General features: G+C 40.6%; 2 protein-coding genes across 2 annotated transcripts; one reads left to right on the top strand and one right to left on the bottom strand.

Moving 5' to 3' along the window:
- Nucleotides 1-1,774: 1,774 nt before the first annotated feature.
- On the bottom strand, nt 1,775-8,850 carry e2f4 (E2F transcription factor 4). The gene is made up of 11 exons (XM_070907218.1): nt 8,573-8,850; nt 6,793-6,902; nt 4,874-5,035; nt 3,945-3,988; nt 3,765-3,829; nt 3,476-3,664; nt 3,059-3,146; nt 2,725-2,871; nt 2,296-2,343; nt 2,122-2,166; nt 1,775-1,929 (listed from the first exon to the last, which is right to left on the bottom strand). Exons 1-11 carry the CDS (start codon nt 8,735-8,737, stop codon nt 1,814-1,816), a joined length of 1,179 nt encoding a protein of 392 aa, XP_070763319.1. The 5' UTR covers nt 8,738-8,850; the 3' UTR covers nt 1,775-1,813.
- A 1,271-nt stretch (nt 8,851-10,121) lies between these two features.
- ferry3 (FERRY endosomal RAB5 effector complex subunit 3) lies at nt 10,122-21,711 on the top strand. Its single transcript, XM_070907217.1, has 14 exons — nt 10,122-10,185; nt 10,613-10,801; nt 11,446-11,591; nt 13,320-13,501; nt 13,777-13,876; nt 14,016-14,140; nt 15,490-15,596; nt 15,806-16,003; nt 16,401-16,529; nt 17,246-17,314; nt 17,455-17,657; nt 19,937-19,994; nt 20,330-20,397; nt 21,573-21,711. The coding sequence occupies exons 2-14, from the start codon at nt 10,621-10,623 to the stop codon at nt 21,663-21,665; spliced, it is 1,659 nt and encodes a 552-aa protein (XP_070763318.1). The 5' UTR covers nt 10,122-10,185; nt 10,613-10,620; the 3' UTR covers nt 21,666-21,711.
- Nucleotides 21,712-22,343: the final 632 nt, after the last annotated feature.

The raw sequence follows: 22,343 nt of genomic DNA, 5'->3' as shown, positions 1-22,343 counted from the left end.
TGGATGAGTAGCAACCAATCTGTCCACAGTGATGTAAAGTGCAACAATGAGACAGGATGCTTTGATAAAGCAGAAGGTTTTGTGGATAAATCCCTTAAACTATGAAGTGTAGCCCCAAATTAGTAGCAGTAATAATATATCTATCTATCTATCCATCCATCAGGTATAAAAAAATAAACACTATTCCATACAAGCGGTAGAGAGGGATATACACAGTACATACTGTACATACATACACGTCATCCAGGGCAAAACAGGACATCATTACACAAAAAGAAGAAGAAAAACTGTGGAAATATGAATAATGTTGACATTGTACTTTAACAGTCTGACTATAAACAACTCATCCTGAACTGCTACTCACCTGTCCCACACACAGAGAGAATGATTAGAGTTGAAAAGTTTAACTTCGTGGATAGGCAGTATTTCATTTACTAGAAACAGAACGAACATCAGAAAAAAAAACAACAACTATCAAATAGAGATCTGTGCCAAATATACAAAAACAAGCAAAAACAGGAGCATTGTTCATGACATGGTGACTATATTCACTGCATCAATAAAAATACATCAGAAATACATACATGTCGTTTTACATACAAATGAACAGAGTACAATGGTATTCATATACATACATCATTATTCAAAGACAATCGCCACAGAACTCATGTTGTGGGGGGGGGGTTCTCTGACGTACACCAGTTAAGTTGTAGATAAATCAGAGCCAATACGAATCTGCAAAGTCCAAAAGTCCAGAAGCAAAATTAAACTAAAAGCAAGCCCATATTTTTTATGATCAAACCTCTCACTGTAGAAGTACCAATATCGAACCATTTAAAGAACAAGACCATAATGTGGAGCTTGGAGGAGACACTTGATTACATTTAACAAGCACCTTGCTCACCTGTTGATGGAAAATGGCAGAATTCTAAAACTTCCCCTCCGACCCCGGCATTGTTTTGGCTCTTTATGTCACAAGGTTAATTAGCTTGAGTAACTCAACATCAAGATCCCCTTTCTCTAACTGGTTCACAAAATCACTTCCAACGCTGAAAGGTCTGATTAAGACAAATTCCCATTATTCAAAACAAAGCCCTTCATACATGCAGTATGATTATCTGTGTCTGGTACCTTTGTTTATTTGCAAACTATTGCTCTGCCTGTGTTACAAATGTAATTCCTTATTACACAATAGCCTTGTGCGCTGGTAATACAAAATATATATTCTCTATGTACATGAGGACAGTGCATATTTAACCAGCTGTGTTTGGACTCATTCAAGCCATGCGCAAGCAGCTGCCGGGCGATCCGTTAGTCTGCCATGACTCTTTACCTGATAGGAAAAGGGTTTCTCTTGTTGTTTTTTTCTGACTCAAGTTAAGAGAGCGTTCAATACAAAACGCAAGCACGCACACACAGACACACAAGCACACTAAAGTATGCCCACACATGTTCGCTCACAAGCACACAGGAAAGCTGATACACAAACATAGCGCTTTATCATACATAACAATCCAAAAATATAATTATTTTTCATTTGTTTTGACTATACTTCCTTGGAAAAGCAGTAAGGAAATTGTTTTGTTCTCGCCTGTATTTCCTCACGAGGCTGTACATAGAGCTACTGTCTGACTGAGCTTGGCTTGAGCTCACTGTGTCAGTGCAGAGGTGTCCTTGAACGCTCGTCAGATCATATTGGCTTTCCTGCACCTCTTCTCACCTTCACTGTCAGTGAGGGGGAGAACATGGAGAAAATGAAGGTAGATTAGCACGTTTGGGAAACTGTTTCCCACTCTAACAACAATCTCAGGGGTCAGAGGTTGAGAATGGGGACATCAAAGAGGTCACACAGGCCTTCTGTCTCATCCAGGTTGTATATGTAGTCGTGGTCGCTGGGTGGAGGGGACAGGCGGAGGAGAGGCGAGAACACTGGAGGTGAAACAGACAGAGAAAGACATGAGACATGCAGGATGCATAAAAGGAGGCCATGAGTCAAAGTACTGAAATGTATTCAAGGGCCCCTTTGTTACGCACAGTACACATGATCAATTCACAATGTTTTCAATCTCTTTAACCATACTTGTCATGTGCGTCTCCATTCGCATGTCTAAACAAACTCACCTTCTGATGACATCAAGTCCTCCAACAGGTCTCCACTCATGATCTCTGTCAGAGATAGAGAAAAGTAGTTAGAGTTAAACTTTCAGTCTGCAGGACACAGAGTGTGGTATACAGGCAACTACCGCATAATCAGTGAAGAAAAAGTTATTGGAGTAATACTCGAGAGAAGTTTACCTTTTGTTGGATCAAACATGTCAGAGAGCTCTTTGGGAAAGTCCAGCACTAGAAGGAAACCACAGCAAACATTTCAGCTATACAGTCACTACACTACACTTGAGTGTATGATATGAATATTGAAAATGTCCTTAAAGTACATCTAATAGTCCTGCATGGAAAGTAGCTGTTTAAATAACAAATGGTTTGCATAATATAATCTGTGGAAAATTAAACTATCCAGGTAACATCCAATGAATCAATGTGAGTGAGATGGGATCCCAGTGACATGTATGGCGCCAACCACCAAACTTGGAAACACATGCCTCAATGACAATATATCAAAGAGACTATGAATGTAAAAGTAAAATATTAGTCATCATCATCCCTGCTTCAACATCTTCATCTTTCCAAAGATGCATTTCAGAGAGAAAGGTTAAAAAAACTCACAGTCAGAGGGATCCGACTTAATTGGTTCAAATACTGCAGAAGCAGAGGAGGACGCAGATCCATCCAACGAGGCAGAGGACTGTAGTTGCTGAGTAACTGTTGCAGGTGTATCTGTTGTTGGGGTGAGTGGCGTGGTGCTTGTCACTTCTGAAATAAAACAAGTGGGAGAAAAAAAATGATGTTGGCATTAAATTACAGAACATCTCAAATGGTTCAGTGTAAGACACAACAATAAAAGGCAGAATGTAGATATTTTGTCCTATAACTGTTCTTAGATCAAACTTTGCGATACTTCACGTCACAGTGCACTCATTGGTACCTTGTCCCTCCCTACCTGTCACTGAGGCTGTCTGGTTGGCTGCTGTAGCTGGCGTTGTGGCAGGACCAGGTTTTGTAGAAGTTGCTGGAGCTGCTTTGGGGACCTGGAGGGTGGAGAGATGAAGGAAAGAAGGAGGAAAATCATAACATTGTGGGAGGAAAAAAATAAGATTTGTATGGTGAAAAAAAGCAGAAGTCACAGTGTTTAGAATCGGCTGTCCATGGTGATTAAGCATTTATGAAAACTATTTCAAACTGTCATATCAATAAAGAAAACTGTGAAATATACTGCTGTTCTGGGATCAATGTCCTTTTCTCAGCCTTTACTGTTTCAATAAAAACATCTCGAGAGTGAACACCCAGTCTCTTAAAGTAAACAGATCAATACATAAATAGAACAAATTAAATGGAGAAAGCTGATATCTGTGTGGACCTGGGAGGCAGCAGTGGGCAGCTGAGAGGTAGGTGTCGGTGCTGGGAGGTTTTGAAGGACGTCATCTGGAGGAGGGACAGGCAAAACAACAGGAGAGGCACTGGACGGGTCCTTATTGACCAGCAAAACCTCAATGGGGCCAGATGAACTCTTGAGACGGATCTGGTATTTCCTCTGTCCGTTGAGGACCTGGATTGGAACACACACACACCCAGTGTCAAACATGAAACAAAACCAGCAGCTGGACCTAAGGAGCATACAAAACACACAAACCACTCACATAACTTACAGCTTCTGGTATGGGGACCTCTAGCTGCGTGCCAATGGGAGCACGGATTGCTAGGAGTGTGTCACCTGAGGAGGAAGGACAGGCAGGTTATGAGTGATGGAAACTGTGTTTGAGACCATCAATGTGAGCAGGACAGAAAAAGAAAAAGGTCCCTAACGACTGAGCATGTGAAACAATTACCTTTGAAAGCTCCACAGAGGTCTTCGTGTTTTATATATGCCATAGTATGAATGTGTTAAGGGTCCAATTCCAATAACAATCATGTTTTCCACTTAAAAAGAGAAAACATCTCAACAATGCACCTTTGCGCACTGGCATTACACATGACTGACAGGCTGTGGAGTCGTAAGCAAAAGCCATTTCATCTCCATGATGGTGCGTTAACCAAGGACATGATGGTTTACTGAATACTTTATTTATTAAGAGGGTACTCCAGAAATGTAGTATTGCACTTCGATGAAAGGGAGACTCCGAATAGACAGATTAACAAAGAAATGGCCAAGTTGACTCAACATGAGCTAAGTGACTGAAAGAGCTGACAGAATGTATGTCCAGGATTATCCCCTATGAGATGCTTCAGCACTTTATTGCCATGATAACTGGCAGTCTGTCCTATACAGGAAAAACCCGGGCTGTAGTCTACACCAGTACCTACGGACTTCTGTAGTTAGTGATTTAAACTGCTCTAAGCAACACATATGAGCGTGCAAATTCACTAAATGAGATGAAAGTTACAGTACTTTAGCCTTAGCTCTACTGAAATGATAGTACATACAGAAAGAATGTATCACCAGACATGGGGAAAGGGGAAATCCACCAATTTTCAAGATCAGTTTACTAGTCATGAGGAGGAACTTGTGAAAACAGATTATTAATTTCTTCTGGGGCTCTGGAGAAGCTTTATCGTGTCCGAGAAAAATTAGTGATGTCACAAGGGTTATCTTGGCTTGGCTTGAAGAAGCAACGATAACGAACAAATCTTTTTAGTAACGGTCATCACTAGCGATTAGGAATGCAACAGGATAAATTCATAGCTGCCACATTAAATCAGCACTGAAAAACAATTTCTAGCTATAACATACACAAAAACACAGTGCAGTGAAGGATATGGGCTGTTGTTAGAGTCGTCTGTGACATTCTTGATGCTCTGTTGGACCCAGACTCTCTGCTGGTCCAGCTCGTGTTCCCTGAGAGCCAGGTCATCCAGCTCGGCCTTCAGATCAATCAGCTTATCGGCTATCTCTCTGGTGTTACAGCCCGGACCTACACCCCTGAAACACGTAAGGCAAAAACATGGTCATGAACAGACAGCAGGCAAAGACCGCTTCACACACACACATTAGCACACATGCTGTTTTTCAGTAACACTCTGCCTTGTATTGGAGCTTGGACAAAACAGACAAATCAGGACTACAGCTGTGCTGACAGGAAACATTTTTGGTCCCTAAGCCTTTCTCACTGAAGACATTTTGAAATGTCACAGAAGAAAAAGCACAAGTGTAAATAATGAAATTATTGCTAGCTGATTCCATTTAGCGGCTTCAGTTTCAGAAGAATAAAATGGCCACCGTTATCACACAGTTCATTTGATGTGGGTGCAAGCACCTGCAAATTAAAGCTGAGAGCTGGTCATTTAACATCAAAGTCATTGTTTCAAATCCAATGTGCTTGACTACAGAGCCAAAACAACAAAGAAATATGTCATTGTCTTAACACTTGACCAAAGCCATCAAGACATTTTCATATGTATTTACAACTCTCATATCAACAGTTGTCCAGTAGGGTGTAGCAGTACACCTGTTGTAGTCAGGTGCTTTTCTATTGTTCGGGCCATTTTGTTATAGCATTGTTATGAAGTTATTACACTCTGACAACTACTTGCTGATTGTCAAACGGAGTGACAAATACAACACACATTGTCTGTGGTCAGTTTTATGACCTAAATGTCATGCAAACTGAGGTTCTAATTTGTTTCATATGTCTTCACTCTCTCTTGACTTACTTGCTTAATAGTCATTTATCTAATGTTAAGACTGAGATCTGCAGTCACAGAGCCATGGCTCATGAGCTCTTTGTCACACAGATTAACACACAACAAGGATATCGTGACATCAACAATTAGTGTCGTGATTCTCAGATAAATCAGTTTCTCAGCCATTTCTCTTTAGATAGAATATGTACAGTGCTTAACAAATTTATTAGACCACCTGTCATAAAAATGAGAAAACACAAATATTTTAGAAATCTGTCAAAAACTTGTTTCAAATCAAAAATTGTATTGTTATTTATTAGGCAAATAACAAACTGCAACAACTAAATAGTCCTTATTCACATATATTAACCAAAGATCTTAATATTTTGTATGACCTCCTTTGGCCCTGATAACAGCTTGCATTCTTGCAACCACAAAACAAATTTTTCTGTTCAGGAATGCAAGTAAATAACTGTAATTTGGCATCTCAATCAAAAAATAATAATGTGCTTTACTATTTTCTTCTGCTTTTTTGTAAAACAGTACATTTGAGAATTCATGGATAACAACAATTATATTTTAGCATTAAAGATATCATTTTGATTAAAGAGCTTGGCTTGCACATACTGGTGGATTAATCATTACAGAAACATAAAATATTTTGGTAATCAGCAACACTGTTAATTTAGGGCAGCGGTGGCAAACACCTTACACTGGGTGGTGGTCTAATAAATTTGTTAAGCACTGTACATACGTGTTATTCATATCACAAAGTGGTAGTGGTGTGGGGTCTTGGTGCAAGTGGTTGCAGGATACATATTTAGTAGTATGTTTTTTTTTTTCTGTGATGAAGGTCATGTCAGGTCAGGACAAAACTCCATGACATGAATTCAATTAGCTCATGACACACAAAGTGTGGGGATTTTTTATATTCTACTTTTGCCTTTTCATGAAGGCAAAATGCAGAGAATCCTTTGTTTTTTTCTTATATATTTCTTTTAAATTAGGGGAGAGTCTTTCAGTCTTTGGGGAATAAAAAACGAACTGTGGACTTACTTCCACTGGATGCTGTTCTTGGACTTCTTCTCTATCAGTCCAATTCCCTCCAACACATTAGTAATATCGTAGATACGTCGTTTCTGCCGCACTGCCAAGGTGTCTGCCGCCTGAATCACAGGATAAAAGCAATGAAAAATACAATAGAGATTACTGGTAATTCCTTTAGTAGGCTCATAACTAAAAACACAGACAGAGGGAGACCGCTGTATCTTTGCCAACGGGTTCAATGCCCTGCAAATAAAAACCATGAGGTTTCACCACCCATCGTAGGGTACAACAGTGTCATTTAAAATTCCTTCCCAGCCCAACATCTTGGTGTTTAACAAACTAATGATAACCATATGGCTGGTGCTGATAAGTTTTGTCACCAGGCCCTATGGGTGCAATGGAGTCACAGACCTGCTGAATGACAGCTGATGAACAGTTCACATAACATATTATTTCCATTACTCCAGTGAGAGCAGAGTTTTGGTCTTTAGTCCAAAACACATTTAAACCACAGCTCTTTCATAAAAACCCTTACAGAGTCTAAACAATGTGTTATAACAGATGAATTACATCAATCACCAAAAATCTGAGCTAACACCTGATAATAGGAGAACAAGACACAAGAGTTATTCTTTTTCTGTCTAGGATATAGTGTCTCATAGAGGAGAGAGTGATTGCTCAAAGTGAATCGGTTTCACTATTCAAAAACACACTGTGTTTCTATGGAAAGGTGAGAATTAAAAGAGAATGAGTGAAAGAGAAAGAAAAAGGCATGACTGTTATTTTATTATCTGTCTAGAGCAAGGCACAGTGTGTCAGTGGCTATGAAGCCACTCAAGTCATGAGGTCGCTGTGAAAAAGAAACTGTTTAAAGTAATGCTTGGCTGGTCAAGCTGCCATCTGGTTCACTGGTTTTGGCTGAGCGAAAAACATGGATGCCAACGTTTGTTAAAATGTTTCTATTTATATTCCAATTTGTATTAACATGTTTTGATATGTCTGGCCTTCAGCTCAACCCCCATATTACCCTATTTGAGTTCAAGGTTTATTAAGCATTAGTGACACAGGCTGAAAAGTGTGCAAAGATCAATTTGTTCAACACCTTTACCTTATTTGTAGTAAGCACCAATACCATCTACTTCTTCATGCATCTTAAGTCACTCTGAGACAAACAGGCTGCTCAGCAAGTAGGATGATAGTTTTGAGGGAGTATTAATGTAATATCTGAACAGCTCATTAAGAGGATGATGGCCTAGACTGTAGTGGAGAACACAGCTAACGTTAGTTACATGTAATTGAAAAGCTAATGCAATGTCGTTAAAAGTGTATACAGTTTGAATCACTATTGGAGACGAACTGAGTGAAGGCATGTCGTTAAGTGACAAAGACGTTCAATCAGAAAAAAATTGTTCATGTGTGAAGATGCAGTAGCTTTAGGTCAGAAAGGAACGACAAAAGCTGACCCACTTTTTTAACTTTGAATCTGCAGGGGGCAGAGTCTGAGAAGTTGACCAGTGTCCTCGAAGTTCAGTTTGTAACCTTAGTTTTCTCCTTTGAGAGACGCCATAATAACGTGACACAGCATTTACGTGGAGGTTTGAAAGTAATCGAAGTGTATAAAAACTACAAATCCATAAGTAAAGCGGTATCCCCCATTCAAATTAGCCTGTCACACGGCTAGGCTAGGCTAACAGGCAGGCTAGCGAAAGTGCATGTAACCTAACGACAGCGGGCAGGCTCAAAATGACATGTGCTAGCTAACAACAAAGACTCTAGGCTGCATGCTCACCGCTTTCAGATCCAGCACTCCATCCTTCGCCTCCTGTAGTAAAGTCACAAACTTGGTCGTGAGCAGTCCTAGGCTCTTTTCGTGCCTGCTGGGTGTCTGTGGCTGCAATGAGTCCCCCACAGCTCCCAGTTCGCCTCTATTACTGGCCGACTCCAGCTCCATCATCACTCGGGACCAGCTCCGTACTTCCCCCTGCCTCCCCGACCAAACCCAGCCAGCGAGCCCAGGAAAGCACGCCCCACGGCCGCAGTCAGATAAACAGAAGGCCCGGGAAGTCAGTGGCAGATAACAGGTGTTTAATGAGCTACTCCGACCTGGTTTGCTCCAAATTATTTCCCTAAATCGAGCTGAACAGACTGAGTACGGTAATTCAATGAGCGAGCACTCGGCGGAGAGAGCCGTTGGCCACGCGAGGTATGACGGGACGGTTCAATCGTCGGAGGGAGCGTCTGCAAATACTCACATCGATACAAAAGCGTATTTGTGAAGTCAATAAATATTTTCTAATGCACCAATTTATTATGTCGTTTTTATAGGTTAACAAACTGGAAAGCTTCGGTGTTGTTTATTTTAGGGATGTAAAAAGAAGGATTGTCCGGATGTATGTATGAGTGCTATTTTTACACGGTCCCTTACCTACTCAAACTTGAAGAAAACACGCACGCGGCTATGAACGTGCACGCACATACACGCGCGCGCGCACACACACACGGTGAAAAGCGTTCTCAAGACATATACATATATATCACGACTTTTTGAAAGGAGGCAAAACTTATTGCGAGGTAACGCAAAACCTAATGCGAGGCAACGCAAAACTTAAACATAAAACATATTGTGAGCTAACTCAAAGGTGTAGTAAGCTTTTTTTTTGTAATTCTGCGTGTTCATGTTTTATGAGATCATGTAGCAGTCAGCGAGAGACTGACTTATCATTAAACTGTCATCTAATAATCTAATACACAAATAAACAAATAAATAGATAAAATATTTGATCTACGTAAAATAAGTAGGTAGAAACTTTAAAAAGTGTATCTTTTCTTTAATTAACTGGTTAGCAGAGGAAGTTTTGCAGATAGATGTATTAAAAAAAACACACCAAGTGGTAGAATCAGCTTGGCCACATCACTGCTGCCTCTGCTCACTCTACAGGAACCTTAATCCTCAAAGATTCAATGCAGTTGATTTGCCAAACACCGGTGAACTGAGATGCTTATAAATTATTTAGAATTAAAGTTATGCTTTACAAAAGTTCACTCAGAAACCATCAAGCAACAGTGATCTTTGGCCAGCAGGGGGAGGTGGTGCCAAAGGAAAAACGCTCTTGTAAATGAAGCTTTGGGGTCAATAGATTCGTGGCTCTGTAAACCTGCTTTGTACGTGAAAGAAAACAACCCAAATAAAAAAACATGTAGGATTTTTTTCTTACTTATTAGGCTTCCACACATACACACCACAGCAGTCCTGATGCACAAAAACATAACCATACACGGCTGAGCCTCAGTGTCGCGAAAGTGCTTCACTGTCACGCTGCTAGACTGTGCAGCAGTCAGCTGACTGAAGCCCACGGGAGCGCTGTGTCTGCTACAGCAAACACCGTATCCATTCATACTCAGGTAAATCTGCCTCTTATAACATTTAGATGTTGGTCCAATAAAGCAAACAGCAGTGCCCAGCTAGACATGCCCACGACAGAGTGAAAATTTTATTTGTAGCTTCGTAACGTTATTTGAACGTTAGCCGCTAGCTAACGTGGAGCTAATTCTACATTTACAATAACAGGGTAAACCTAGCTGACACTTAGCAGTGATTTAAATCAGCTAATAATCGCACTGTGTTGCTTGTATTGTTTGGTAAGGCCGTTATCTCTGCGCTGTCACTTCACATATTTGAAGATGTGACAGTGGGAAGGTGATGGCAGACATCGTGCGGGTGATAGACTGCACTTTGTGCATGTTGTTTTCTGTTCTTTACTTAATAATGGCCCATGAGATTCTCGGATTACTTTCAGTCATGTTTTACTGTTGCCTTCTGTTTTTTCAGCCTCAGCCATGAAGAAGAACAAAGGCAAAGCGAGCAACACTGCTGAGAAGGAGTTTGTGTTTGAGTTCAAGGCAGGGAAAGACAATTGTGTCCTCAAAGTGCCTCTGCAGTTTCCTGTTCAAGAAAACACCAGTGACCTCCATGGACGCCTGATGCTGCTGCATAAAATACCCTGCTATATAGAAAATGGTGAGATTGCAACTCTTGGTGAAAGAAACTCCTCTTAAGGACAAGTTAAAGAATATTGGTATTTGTGGTGTTATCCTGCTCGCCAGTGGAGTTGACATATGTGACATATGATTGCAACAGCCCCTTCAACTCTATCCCCTACTTGTCTTTGAAAGGAAATCAACTAATCGTTAAAACAAGTCTGTATTCTTATTTACAGATAACTTACACAACTGACACTAAATTGATAATTGTTGGCTGCCGAAACAGTATTCTAAACTTCTTGTTTGAAACTGTATTTTTTTAAAGTCTTAAATACAATATCATCTATCTTTAAGTATTAGATCTGAATTCCTCAAACCAAAAATAAAACATTTGAAAGGGTTATTATCATTATTGTTGGTATTTTTGGACTGGCACAAGGGCCCCTAACTACTCTGTAATAAACTGTGTAAACCAAACACACAGTTGGACAAGAAACATCAGATTCTATTTATTTGAGATGAATCTATTCAAATAATTACTCTCTACACATCTTCCTGGGAAAGACATGGCATGCTGTTAGTTTGAAACCTAAACGGGTGGAATGCATCCAGCCCATTGAGTTTGCAAGTCATTTTTTTTATTGGTTTTCTTTGTCTGTGTGCACGCATCTCTTCATGCAGAGCTAAAAACCTCGCTGTCCACCTTCATTGAGAAGGAGACCATCCTGGATTATGACAGAGAGGCAGAGCTGGCCCTGCAGAGACTCACCACCGGAGATGTAGACGTGAACAAGCTGACCAACGCATGGACCAGGTCTTATGTGGAGGTGATAACACATTTCAGTTTATGGTTGTGCCTAAAAAAAACTAACATCTGGGTTTTTAATAGCTATAAATCTCTTATAGCACAAGCTCCATAATCATGACAGATTCAGTGTCATGATGTGTTTTTGTTTGGATTCATTTGGATTTATCTACATGTCACATTTCTGAAAAGGTGGCCTGTTGTTATAAGCTGAACATCTGCTTTTTTAAATTTTACATTTGCATGACTTAGTTGACGTAGTAGTATGCAATCACTTTACAATAATATATGTATAATTTTAAAGATAAGGTATCATTAGATTTGAGAATAATGCCATGAACATAATTAGTCTTTCATTGACTGAGAGAGATAGATCATCCACATAGAGTTAACATTCAAATGTTTAGAATTACTGTCTATTAGAAAAAAACATAATACATGCTTATAACTATTACTAAGAGACTTATACTTAACTCCACATGGCATATTAATGTCTCCATGCTTCTCCTCCTGTTTTGCCCCTTGGACGAACATTTCAGCTTCACCACAGTTTTGTGGCTCAAAAAGGCTGTTTTGAGTTCTGTGGTACATCAAGACTATATTTGATTCTATACTCAAATTGCTAAAAAACTACTTCAGGGAGATATTTCTGTGAAAAAATGTCTATTGATATTCTGGACAGCCTGTTTTATTCTTGGCAGGTGTTCCTTAAAGTTAATTTCAGACTCTGGCTGCTCAACGCACGCTGATCATATATCCACTACTCCGTGTTTCTGTAGTAGCTGAGCAGTGTTTCGGAAGTGTCCTTGAATGCTCCTGCTAACTTTGGGGCGGTCATTAAAGTCATTTAGACAGAAGTAGTGTAGTGCATCTGCAAATTGATTATTCATGAGTTTCTCAGGAAAAAAAATCTCATTACATAAGCACACATAATGTCTCTCCTTTGCACTTGGTTACACTTTGATGCGTTTCTTCCCAGAGATGCATTATGTGGTGGAGAATGGAGTCATCACTTTTTATATGACGGATCAATACAAAACAAACAGTTTAGTGACACACAGATGTGGACTTTGTGGTTTTCTAATGAAATGATTTATGGTCTTCTCACTGACACATTTCTTTGAAAGCGACTGTCTCTTATTTCATGTTTAAAAAAAGGTCAATAAGATTATTTGGTTTTACACTTCAAAGTTTAGGAGTCTTAACTCTGCTGTCACTTGCCCTGGCATTTATAAAAAGACGAGGGCTGCCTCAGCTCGTGTTGTGAAGCCCCTCTGGTCCACTGCGCTCAGACATTAACGTTTTACTGCAGTCACACAGAAATACACATGGAAACGCTCCAGCGTCCGTCGTGTTTGTGGCCTGAAGATTCCTGAGCCCGTATAAATAGAGGAGTTTCAGATTCTGAAAACTCTTCTGTTGCTTCTCTAATTATGGATGGGGCACATCAACTGCCCTGGTTCATTGAGCAGGGCAAAACATTCGACATGTGTTGACATTGCATTTTGCCGTCCTCTTTTGTCTTCCTCTGACCACAGAAAATGTTGTTTTTACCCTGAAAGTCAGCATCTTGACTCACAGCATGTGCAGCAGATCATCACCAACAATGACACGTTTTCGTTTCATGCAGTGAAGCAACCCTCCAGCGTGGAACGTACAACATGGTCAGGTTGTGTTTCTGTGCCTTTGTGTGACCACTTGCGATTGCCATGTTGAAATAGTTATTTTCTTTCTTCTGTCCCTGTTTCAGACCACGCTGGAGCACGCCCGGCCTGAAGAGCCCAGTTGGGACGAGGACTTTGCCGACGTTTACCATGAGCTGATCCACTCCCCTGCCTCAGATACCCTTCTCAACCTGGAGCACAATTACTTTGTGAGCATCTCCGAGCTCATCAGTGAGAGAGACATGGAGATTAAGAAGCTACAAGAGAGGTTGGTATTGGGGAATATTTCCTGGGGAATATTTCCTGGAGCACAGGATCCTTGGATATCCTGCAAATACAGAAAATCCCTTTGCCTTCTTATCCTTGACAATTCAGTTATCGTCTTTTGTATAATTTTCTCAGTCTGTGTTGGAATGATGTTTCAGTCACCTGTCATGAATACAGCTGACTGAAATAACATCTGTTTTTCATGTGTTGTATAAATGATGATGTATTTCCCCATCAGTCGGATCAAATCAGTGCATATTTTTGTCTGTCTGGCAGGCAAGCAGCTGAAATGGACAAAGTGATGCATGAACTGGGGAATACTTTGAGTGACCAGGATGTAAATGCAGTTGCCTCTCAACACTTTGATGCACAGCAGGTAAAAGGGAGGTTGGGGTGCTCTGTAGCAGTGCTAAAACCAGACGTGCCGTGATCTGATTTGCTGTAGCCTGCCCAGTCAAAATGTGTTGTTGTCACATTAAAGTCTCTCAGTGTTTGATTCTGTCGTCTTTGACCAGGTGTTGGAGAACAAGTGGGCCAGTGAGCTGAAGCAAGTTACTGGCATTCAAAAGCAGGAGTATCAGGAGTGGGTCATCAAACTGCACCAGGACCTGCAGAAATCCAACAACAGCAGCAAAATTAAGTGAGCATGTCTGTGTGTGTATACACTCAGACAAACAGTCTGGTAGAATGTTTGTGTGTATATTTTAGCATAATCTCTGTTTGTGTACACATCTCTGATATCTGTGGGCTTACTTTACACCCATATGCACCTGAACAGCCTCTTTCAGTTCTGCAAAAAAAAGCAAAAACAGTTCATCCGAGATAATGGACACTTGAGTCAGGTGCTTAGTTGCTTACTCTTGTTGGGTAGGAAAAGAATTGCTGCAGTGCAGACACGGATGAATGCAAAGTGCAGATGCAGCAGCTTGGAGTGGCATTGTCAAAAGATCTTTCATTCACTGACGGTGTGCCATAGGTGCAGAGGCTTTTTTAAGTTCAGCTTAAGTTTATTTGTGCAGAGATTAAGCATGGAAGTAATGTGAATATTCAGCCTTAAAGCTTACATTGATATAATAGGGTGATTAAAAGAAAAAAAAAATCTATCTAAGTGATAGTAGGAACTTCTTGTGTTGTTATATAAAATGGCATGAAACTTATTAACAGGATCTCTGCACTTCTGCAGGACTTCTAATCCAAAACACGACATGTCTGCTGGCCCTTTGAAGTACAGGCTCCATTTACATAGAAATTGAAGTGATTACAAGAGGTCAAAAACTCATCTTAGTTTGACTGATGCTTAGCTTTGCAGTATCAGTTATGACTGGCATTTTGGGATAAGAAGCGGGGGGGGAAAAAGTCAAATGGTGGTTAACAGTAATGTGGTCCTGCAGAGTGGTGGTTTCAGTTCAGCTCCTGCACTTCTCTGCATATATCGGATATTCCATCAAAACACAGATAACACCAGGGCCTGTATGCTAAGACCTTCTCAGAAAATGTGCTGACCCTGCATCGGTTTTTCTTGATGAATATCATTATCTTGTTATGTGTGGGTGAAACTTAACACTTCCATCAGCACTTTGAACACTTTGTAAATATGCATTTTTTTTTTTCAAAGCTGTAGCCCGGAAAGTTTGTTCCCATTGTAGAAAGTACTTTTGTTTCTTATTTTTTGTAAATGAATTGCTGAAACAAAACGAATGAATCCTTATAACCGAGGATCATATAATCAAATTGTGTGCTACATTATCTCCTGATTTGTTGTCTTTATTGTCCAAGAAGTAGCCACAAAAACTGCTGCTGAATGGTTTTTCCTTTAAGAAATGTCAAAAGCCTTTTACTATTTGTCCAATAACGTTCCAATACTGTAGCTTTCACTTTTTCTTGGTGTGAAACTCTTCAGGCTCTGTCAGTTCTTTCCTTGAACCTATAAAACCTACATCAGATGTACTACTTTTGATAGATATCTGTGTTGGCCTGATTGATTTCCAGTGAGGAGATTAAGGTGCAGCCCAGCCAGCTGTCGGAGCTTGCAGATTCTGGGGCCAGGATGTTTGAGGAGCAGCCTCTGCTGGAGGAGAGTTTCACTATACACTTAGGTGCTTCACTTTTAACACGCTCTCCAAGTATTTGTACACAGTTTTGTGTCAGCTGACATGTCAGTAACCATGTTCATAAAACACTTCTATTGCATTTTATTTTTGCTAGTATATGTCTGTCAAATTTTTAATATAAAGCAGTATAGACGTGAACTACAGCATTAATGTATAATCATTTTCATATACATTATATGTATTTTTTTGATCAGGAGCTCAACTGAAGACCATGCACAACCTGCGGCTGGTCCGGGCAGATGTGCTGGACTTCTGTAAGCACCGGCGGCACGGCAGCGGTGGAGCAAAACTGAGGCGGCTACAGACGGCCCTTTCGCTCTACTCGTCCTCACTCTGTGGTCTGGTGTTGTTGGTCGACAACAGGGTCAACTCCTACAGTGGCATCAAGAGAGGTCAGGGGACGTATATTTTGGTGATCTTCATAGACATGTTGTCACCAGGACAACCTGTGGTGTTTTGTAGGAAAATGAGACTGTGCGTTTGTAGTTCTAGCAGTGCTTTGTTATATTTTGGCAACAATGAATTGTAATGTTTTTGTTTTGGTCCTACTCATGACTCACTCTGATTATCTCTCACCTTTACTGTGAGAACAACACCATTCCTTCACACCTCTTTAACTGATTTGTTTAAAGACCACACACTCCATTCACCTTTAGGTTTGGATTATATTCTGTTTATTTTGGAGTTGAGAGTACAGTATGGAGACATAGTTACAGAGATAAGGATGGATATTAACTTTAGCGTTTCGTGCATCATTTCATCCCTGGCCTGTTCTGTGTCGACCCCCAGACTTTGCCACCGTGGCGAAGGAGTGTACAGACTTCCACTTTCCCTGTCTGGAGGCGCAGCTGGATGAGGTGCAACAGGTGGTGCTCTATGCCAGAGCCCAGCGGAGCAGCAAGCAGAAAGAACAACCTGGTTAGACTTTTGGCTGCTCCTGTAGCTGTAATGTATCATCCTGGAAGTACATTTCACCAGAAAAGCCTAGCTGGCGACCTGGACACAGACGCTACTGAAGAATTGATTAGTCTAGACAGCCCGGATGCTTTTTTATTTTTTTTTTTAGCTGGCTATGCTTTAAAGAATGCTTACCTAACATTGTTATTCATGGCCTTGTTTAGCAGTGGCACAGAGACACAAAGATACAAGTTGTACCATCTTATAGTTGTTTGTTTTGCTTAAGTTCCTCTCAACATACAGAGTATATTCACTCTGAGGTTGATCTCCTATTTAACTGATTTGATGTTTAGCAAGACAAGAAGTGCATCTTTATCTCTCACTTTGATACCAGAAACATGAGAGTATAACTATATACATGACAGTAACGGTGTTGCACTACAGGAACTTTACGCTGCACACTATTTCACAGAGTTGGAGAACGTCAGTGGCATGCCAGCAGTATGAGATGGGGGATTAAGTAGTCAGGAAGTAGAAGACACTTTACATCACAGAAAACTGTGTCCAGATCCTTATCACAGCATAGGTTGAGTGGTTCGAAGAGTAGGGCTGTATATAGAAACATTCTTTCTAGCTTACAAGCCTTTCAAGGAAAGTCCAGCTGCCATTGCCGTGAAGTGTCCTTTTATGAGATATTGTGATCAATCGTTTTGCTTACTGATTTTATGTCCTTACAGAGATTCCAAGGAATGGAGGTGATGATAAGAGCAAAAATGTCGAAAGAAATCCATCCAACATTTTACCAGGTAAAGGTTATCAGTATGTTTTTTTTACACTGATTCCTGGTCAGCAGTACAATTTTTAGACCACACTAATTCTGCATACCTTGTCCTCAATATCACACACTTATGTACTAACCCTAACTCTGCTGCGTCTCTTCCTCAAGGTGAGTTTTACATCTCGCGGCACTCCAACTTGTCAGAGGTCCATGTTGTGTTCCACCTGTGTGTGGACGACAACGTGCGTTCAGGGAACATCACGGCCCGGGACCCGGCCATCATGGGCTTGAGAAACATCCTGAAGGTCTGCTGCACGCATGACGTCACCACCGTCACCATCCCTCTGCTGCTGGTCCACGACATGTCAGAGGTAAGAGTAGCTGAGAGCACTGTGAATGATGGTATGAATGCTCCATCACACTCCACGCTTCATAAGGGTTATAATAATGTAGTGATGTGATACCTCAAACATGCAGTGAGTTAGCACCCACAGTTCTATCTTCACCCTTCTGCCAAACTAGACAAGTTAACAAGACAACTTTATACGGCTCCAAAAACAGCGTAAAAAAGCTCATCAGAGTTCTCCAAATGGAGCATGGTCGAGGAGAAAATACAGATTAGAAGAAGGTAAATGTTTGAGTTGGACATGGTAATTGTTTGGCTACCAAACACTTGACTTGAACAGATCAAGAAAGGGTTGCAGTGTAACCATGACTGCCAGATAGCTCTGTATTGGTGGTCCTGTGAATTTTAGTGGAATTTTACCTCACCTACCTGGTGAGTAGAACATTTTTGGGGTACCCTGGTTACGTAGTACAGTGATTTCCAACCAGGGGTACGTGTGCCCCAGTGGGTTCTTCTGCAGTTGACAGGGTATATGGAAAGATTATGAAGTCGCTCAACTAATTTGTAAAAACAGAAAGTACGACTTGATGTAAAACATTTATCCACATATTCAGCCAGCTGAACTTAGCAAGTGAACAGAGAAGTCTTAACAGTTAGCTAAGATTAATGGGTTGAAATAGGTAGCTAAAATAAATGTATATAAACAGTTGAAATAGTTAAATAAAGGTTCAATAAAATGGTGAAAAAGCTATGAAAGGCATGGATAAATGGTTGAAATAGTTAGCTAATAGTAAAGTAGCTAATTAGTAAGTACAGTGGCTATAGAACATCACACCACAAGCTTCTATCTGCTTTGGTCTTGTACTTCTGTGTCAAGCCTAAGTAGTTTGTGACTGGTTGTGGTAGAAGGTGAAGAAAACGTGCCGACCTCACAAGTTTCCGTGGCCATAACCGATGGCATAGTCACATTTTCTTCCCTTTCCTTCTGCCTCTGACGGTTCATGCATCCTCAGCTGTGGTCTGGCTTGTCAGGCGCTGGCTGTGAATTCAGCCTTCAACTTAACATTTCCCAGGTTCAAAACCAGGAGGGCAAAGTGGAGAGTCGCGAACTCTTGTGTTTACTTAGTGCCTCAGAGTGTATGTACAGCAGCCCTCTGTACTCACACATAAGGGGAGACTAACAGAGAAAGCTTTCAGTGACTGATGAACTGAGCCAGAATCAATCAGAGTTTAGGCAAATATCACAATAAGGTGGATTTGTCTTTTATATCTGGAAATTGGAAAATCTTTTTTTGCTTGCTCTGCTGAAAATGAGTTGCATTGGGATTTTATTTTAACCAGAATAGGTTCCTTAACTGAGTAAACATTAAAACATAATACACTGAGAATCCCATAAAATGTAAAGTCAATTCTCAACAAGCCTTTTTCTGGAGTATACTCATGCCACAACATGCCCAGTGCCCTTTTTTTCTTCTCATGTCTAATCAAGAGTCTTTGTTTACATAACGAAAGACTTCTAACTTCTGAGGCCTCAGGAACCAGAGGAACTTTAATTTATGGCTGCTGGTTTCACATCTGTCATCTTCTTTTTTTAGCCTTGTTTGCCATTAAGTGGAGATGTTTGCCTGTTTTTACAAGCCTATTCTTGTGTTATGGCGTTTAAAACAACTGACATAGTTTGTCCAGATTAACTACAGAGTGCAATCAAAATACAACAGGGCTGTGCCTCTTATTCTTATGTTTAAATGTTTTTTTCTTTTTTCCCTTGAGCTTTTAGAGTTTGAGCAACACAGAAGAATTGCTCAATAACACTATAATACAACTCTTTCAACCAATTAAAAGGCAGTTTGCAGACAATGACAACTATAAAAAAAAAATTTTTCTGGTTGTAAGAAATGGCTCTCCTTTCCTCAGTTGGTGCTGGTACCAGCCACAGTCACAATGAAAACGTAGCTCAACATGGGGGACACAAACAAACGTGATAAATCACAAACATGAGATGTGTGTCATGCAATACGTTTATACACAGCATAGGAGAGGCTTTAACCCTTCAAAACACATTTTAAAAGATCCCTAAATGAGAACAAAGAATTGAATAGCTTCAATTTGAAAAAAAGAGAAAAAAATGAATGGGGAATGGGGTAGACAGTCAGCAAAACGTATTACTCGTAAATTAAAGAGGTTAATAAATAAATAGAAAGTATAGAAATAACAGAAATTATGACAATAACAACATCTTATTTCCTGATCCAATCTTCATGCCAACAAAACAATGTGCTCATTGCTCTCCTTGTCTCTCTGCAGGAGATGACCATACCGTGGTGTCTTAAGAGAGCCGAGCTGGTGTTCAAATGTGTCAAAGGTAAGATGAAAGTTTGAGATGATTTGAAGCTGAGAAATTATGTTTTTGAGCTATTATGCTACCCCAACTCACATTCACACTGTTCAAACAGCAATTTACCTGGCACCTTGTTTGTTGGTGTATTCTTTATATTGTCACATTTTCCATCAAAAATGTAGTATATTGTAACTAAGAGGCGCAACACTTCCTCTTGACTGGTAAAACAGTTTCTCTCCTGCTTGAGAGGAAGGCAATGCACGTTGAGGGAACACATTATAATGTAATTATAAAACTTTGCCTGGAATACACTGAACATGTGTAAATGTGAATTACTTTCAATCTGTTGTGATTTGCAGGCTTCATGATGGAGATGGCCTCATGGGATGGAGGTATATCCCGCACAGTCCAGTTTCTAGTGCCAAAGGTGAGAGCAGCTCATAGCTGACACACAATCCTCCTTTCAAGTAATTGCTTGCCAGCAAATCTCTCCTGTCAATGCAACAGAAATGTATACTCAAGGCCTCACATGCACACAGCATCACAAACGGCACACCTGGCCTTGCAGTACACACCTCTTGAATACCGGCAGAGAAGAGAGGCTGTTTGAAAAGCATGCCATAAATCATAGATGATAGAGCTTTAGCTTTTTTAGCTTTTAGCTTTAAAAGAAAGCTCAGAGACTCATCCATGTAATTGTGTGACAAGCGATGGGATTAACGAGTAGCTCTCCAACACTGAGGCATCTTGAACTTACTTGGATATCCGGGTCTAACCTTATGTCTTTATACATAATGTAAATCAGTTACTCTATTTACAGATGTTGCGTTACAAGTAAAAGAGGAGAAAGATTCATGTTCAGCTTTGAAGCTTTTTGAAGTAATTGTGACCTCAGTGCTGGATGAAGCATAACTGTTATTTTATTTTGGGCTTAGCTGGATGCTGAATACATATAGCTTTTGCGGTTTGTCAGGAAGACAGCAGGGCCTATAGCAGAATCTCATGTTGACAGGTTAAGATGATAAAACCAGCGGCATCAAAGGACTCCGACTGTATCGTCTTCCTGTCAGCTACATGCTCAGACACCATTTAAAATAGCACTTCTGAAACAACATTGTTTTCTCGGCCTCAAAGAGACGCGGCAGCTATATATACGCTCTGTGTTTGTGCGTGGCTGAGCGATGCGTGTGCGTGTGACTGTGTTTCTGCTTAAAGATTAATACTTAACATTCTTATTTGACGGGTGGCGATGTTTAGAGTGACACGGTATGTTCCCCTCCGTTAAAGTTGCTGCCGGAGCTCACGTCACTTAAGCGCCTCGACTGCTGTTCCCGCCGGAAAAAAAGAAAAAGAAAAAAAAGACCCTGTGATGTTGAACTAAAGGGCACCACTGGGGCTGTTAACACTTGGCTGTACACAAACAGTCCAGATGTATTTCTGTTTTCATGGGCACAATTTCAGCTGGGTTTAAAAAAAAGGTTTCACTGGTTCCCTTCCTTTGTCACAATGAGTATACAAGAGGTATATTGGTGCTGCACAAATCTCAGTCCCCTGTTGCTCACTAATCCTGGCTGCATCTGTGTCTCCTTTTTGTATTGACAGAGTATCTCAGAGGAGATGTTCTACCAGTTGAGCAACATGCTGCCTCAGATCTTCCGTGTTTCCTCCACCCTGACTCTCACCTCAAAGCACTGATGGATGGAGATGCACCACACTGCATCCTCGCGGCAGTCAGACTAACAGAGACACATTTATTTTAGCAGCAGTGATAAGTTATATTTGCTTTTTATATCTTTCAGGAACTGTAGATTAAGGGAGTGGAGATTTGATGGATAATATGGTGGCATTAAAGCACTTACAGTAGAGGTGCAAAAAGGATTTTAAATGACAAGAGACATTTTTATGCAATAGGTGAGCCTTGTTATTTTTGCACGTCCCAAAGCTACGCTCGCTGTGAATGCTTCTTACTGAAAGACGACTGACGATTCAGCGGCTCACCAAAGCAGCTGCTGCAATTATCATTTCAAGCCTCCCGGCTGCGGTTCTGGTGACAGAGCTTTATGACATCATGACATCAGCCTCCAGCGCTGCAAGTATTCCAGTTCTCCTGCAATGTGTAACTTTCCGCACGTCCGAGCTACAGCATAACGGAGAATCTAGTGTTGCGTGAAGTTGTTTTAACGACGCTGGTACGGCGTGAAAGAGCCGTCAACCGAGCAGATAAAGTAAATGTGAAAACACAGTATTGTTTACTAAAGTGATGAGGCTGGATGGAACTGGCACTGACAGTTAGGAGAGGTGTGACCAAACAAACCTTATTAACATTTCTCACTCTAAATGTAATTTAGTGTATTCAGCACGCATTATAAGTGG

This window comes from Enoplosus armatus, chromosome 6 (assembly GCF_043641665.1).
Source record: "Enoplosus armatus isolate fEnoArm2 chromosome 6, fEnoArm2.hap1, whole genome shotgun sequence".
Classification (NCBI taxonomy): Eukaryota; Metazoa; Chordata; class Actinopteri; order Centrarchiformes; family Enoplosidae; genus Enoplosus; species Enoplosus armatus.
Note: the sequence above shows the minus strand (reverse complement) of the source record. Positions and strands in the feature narration are given on the sequence as shown.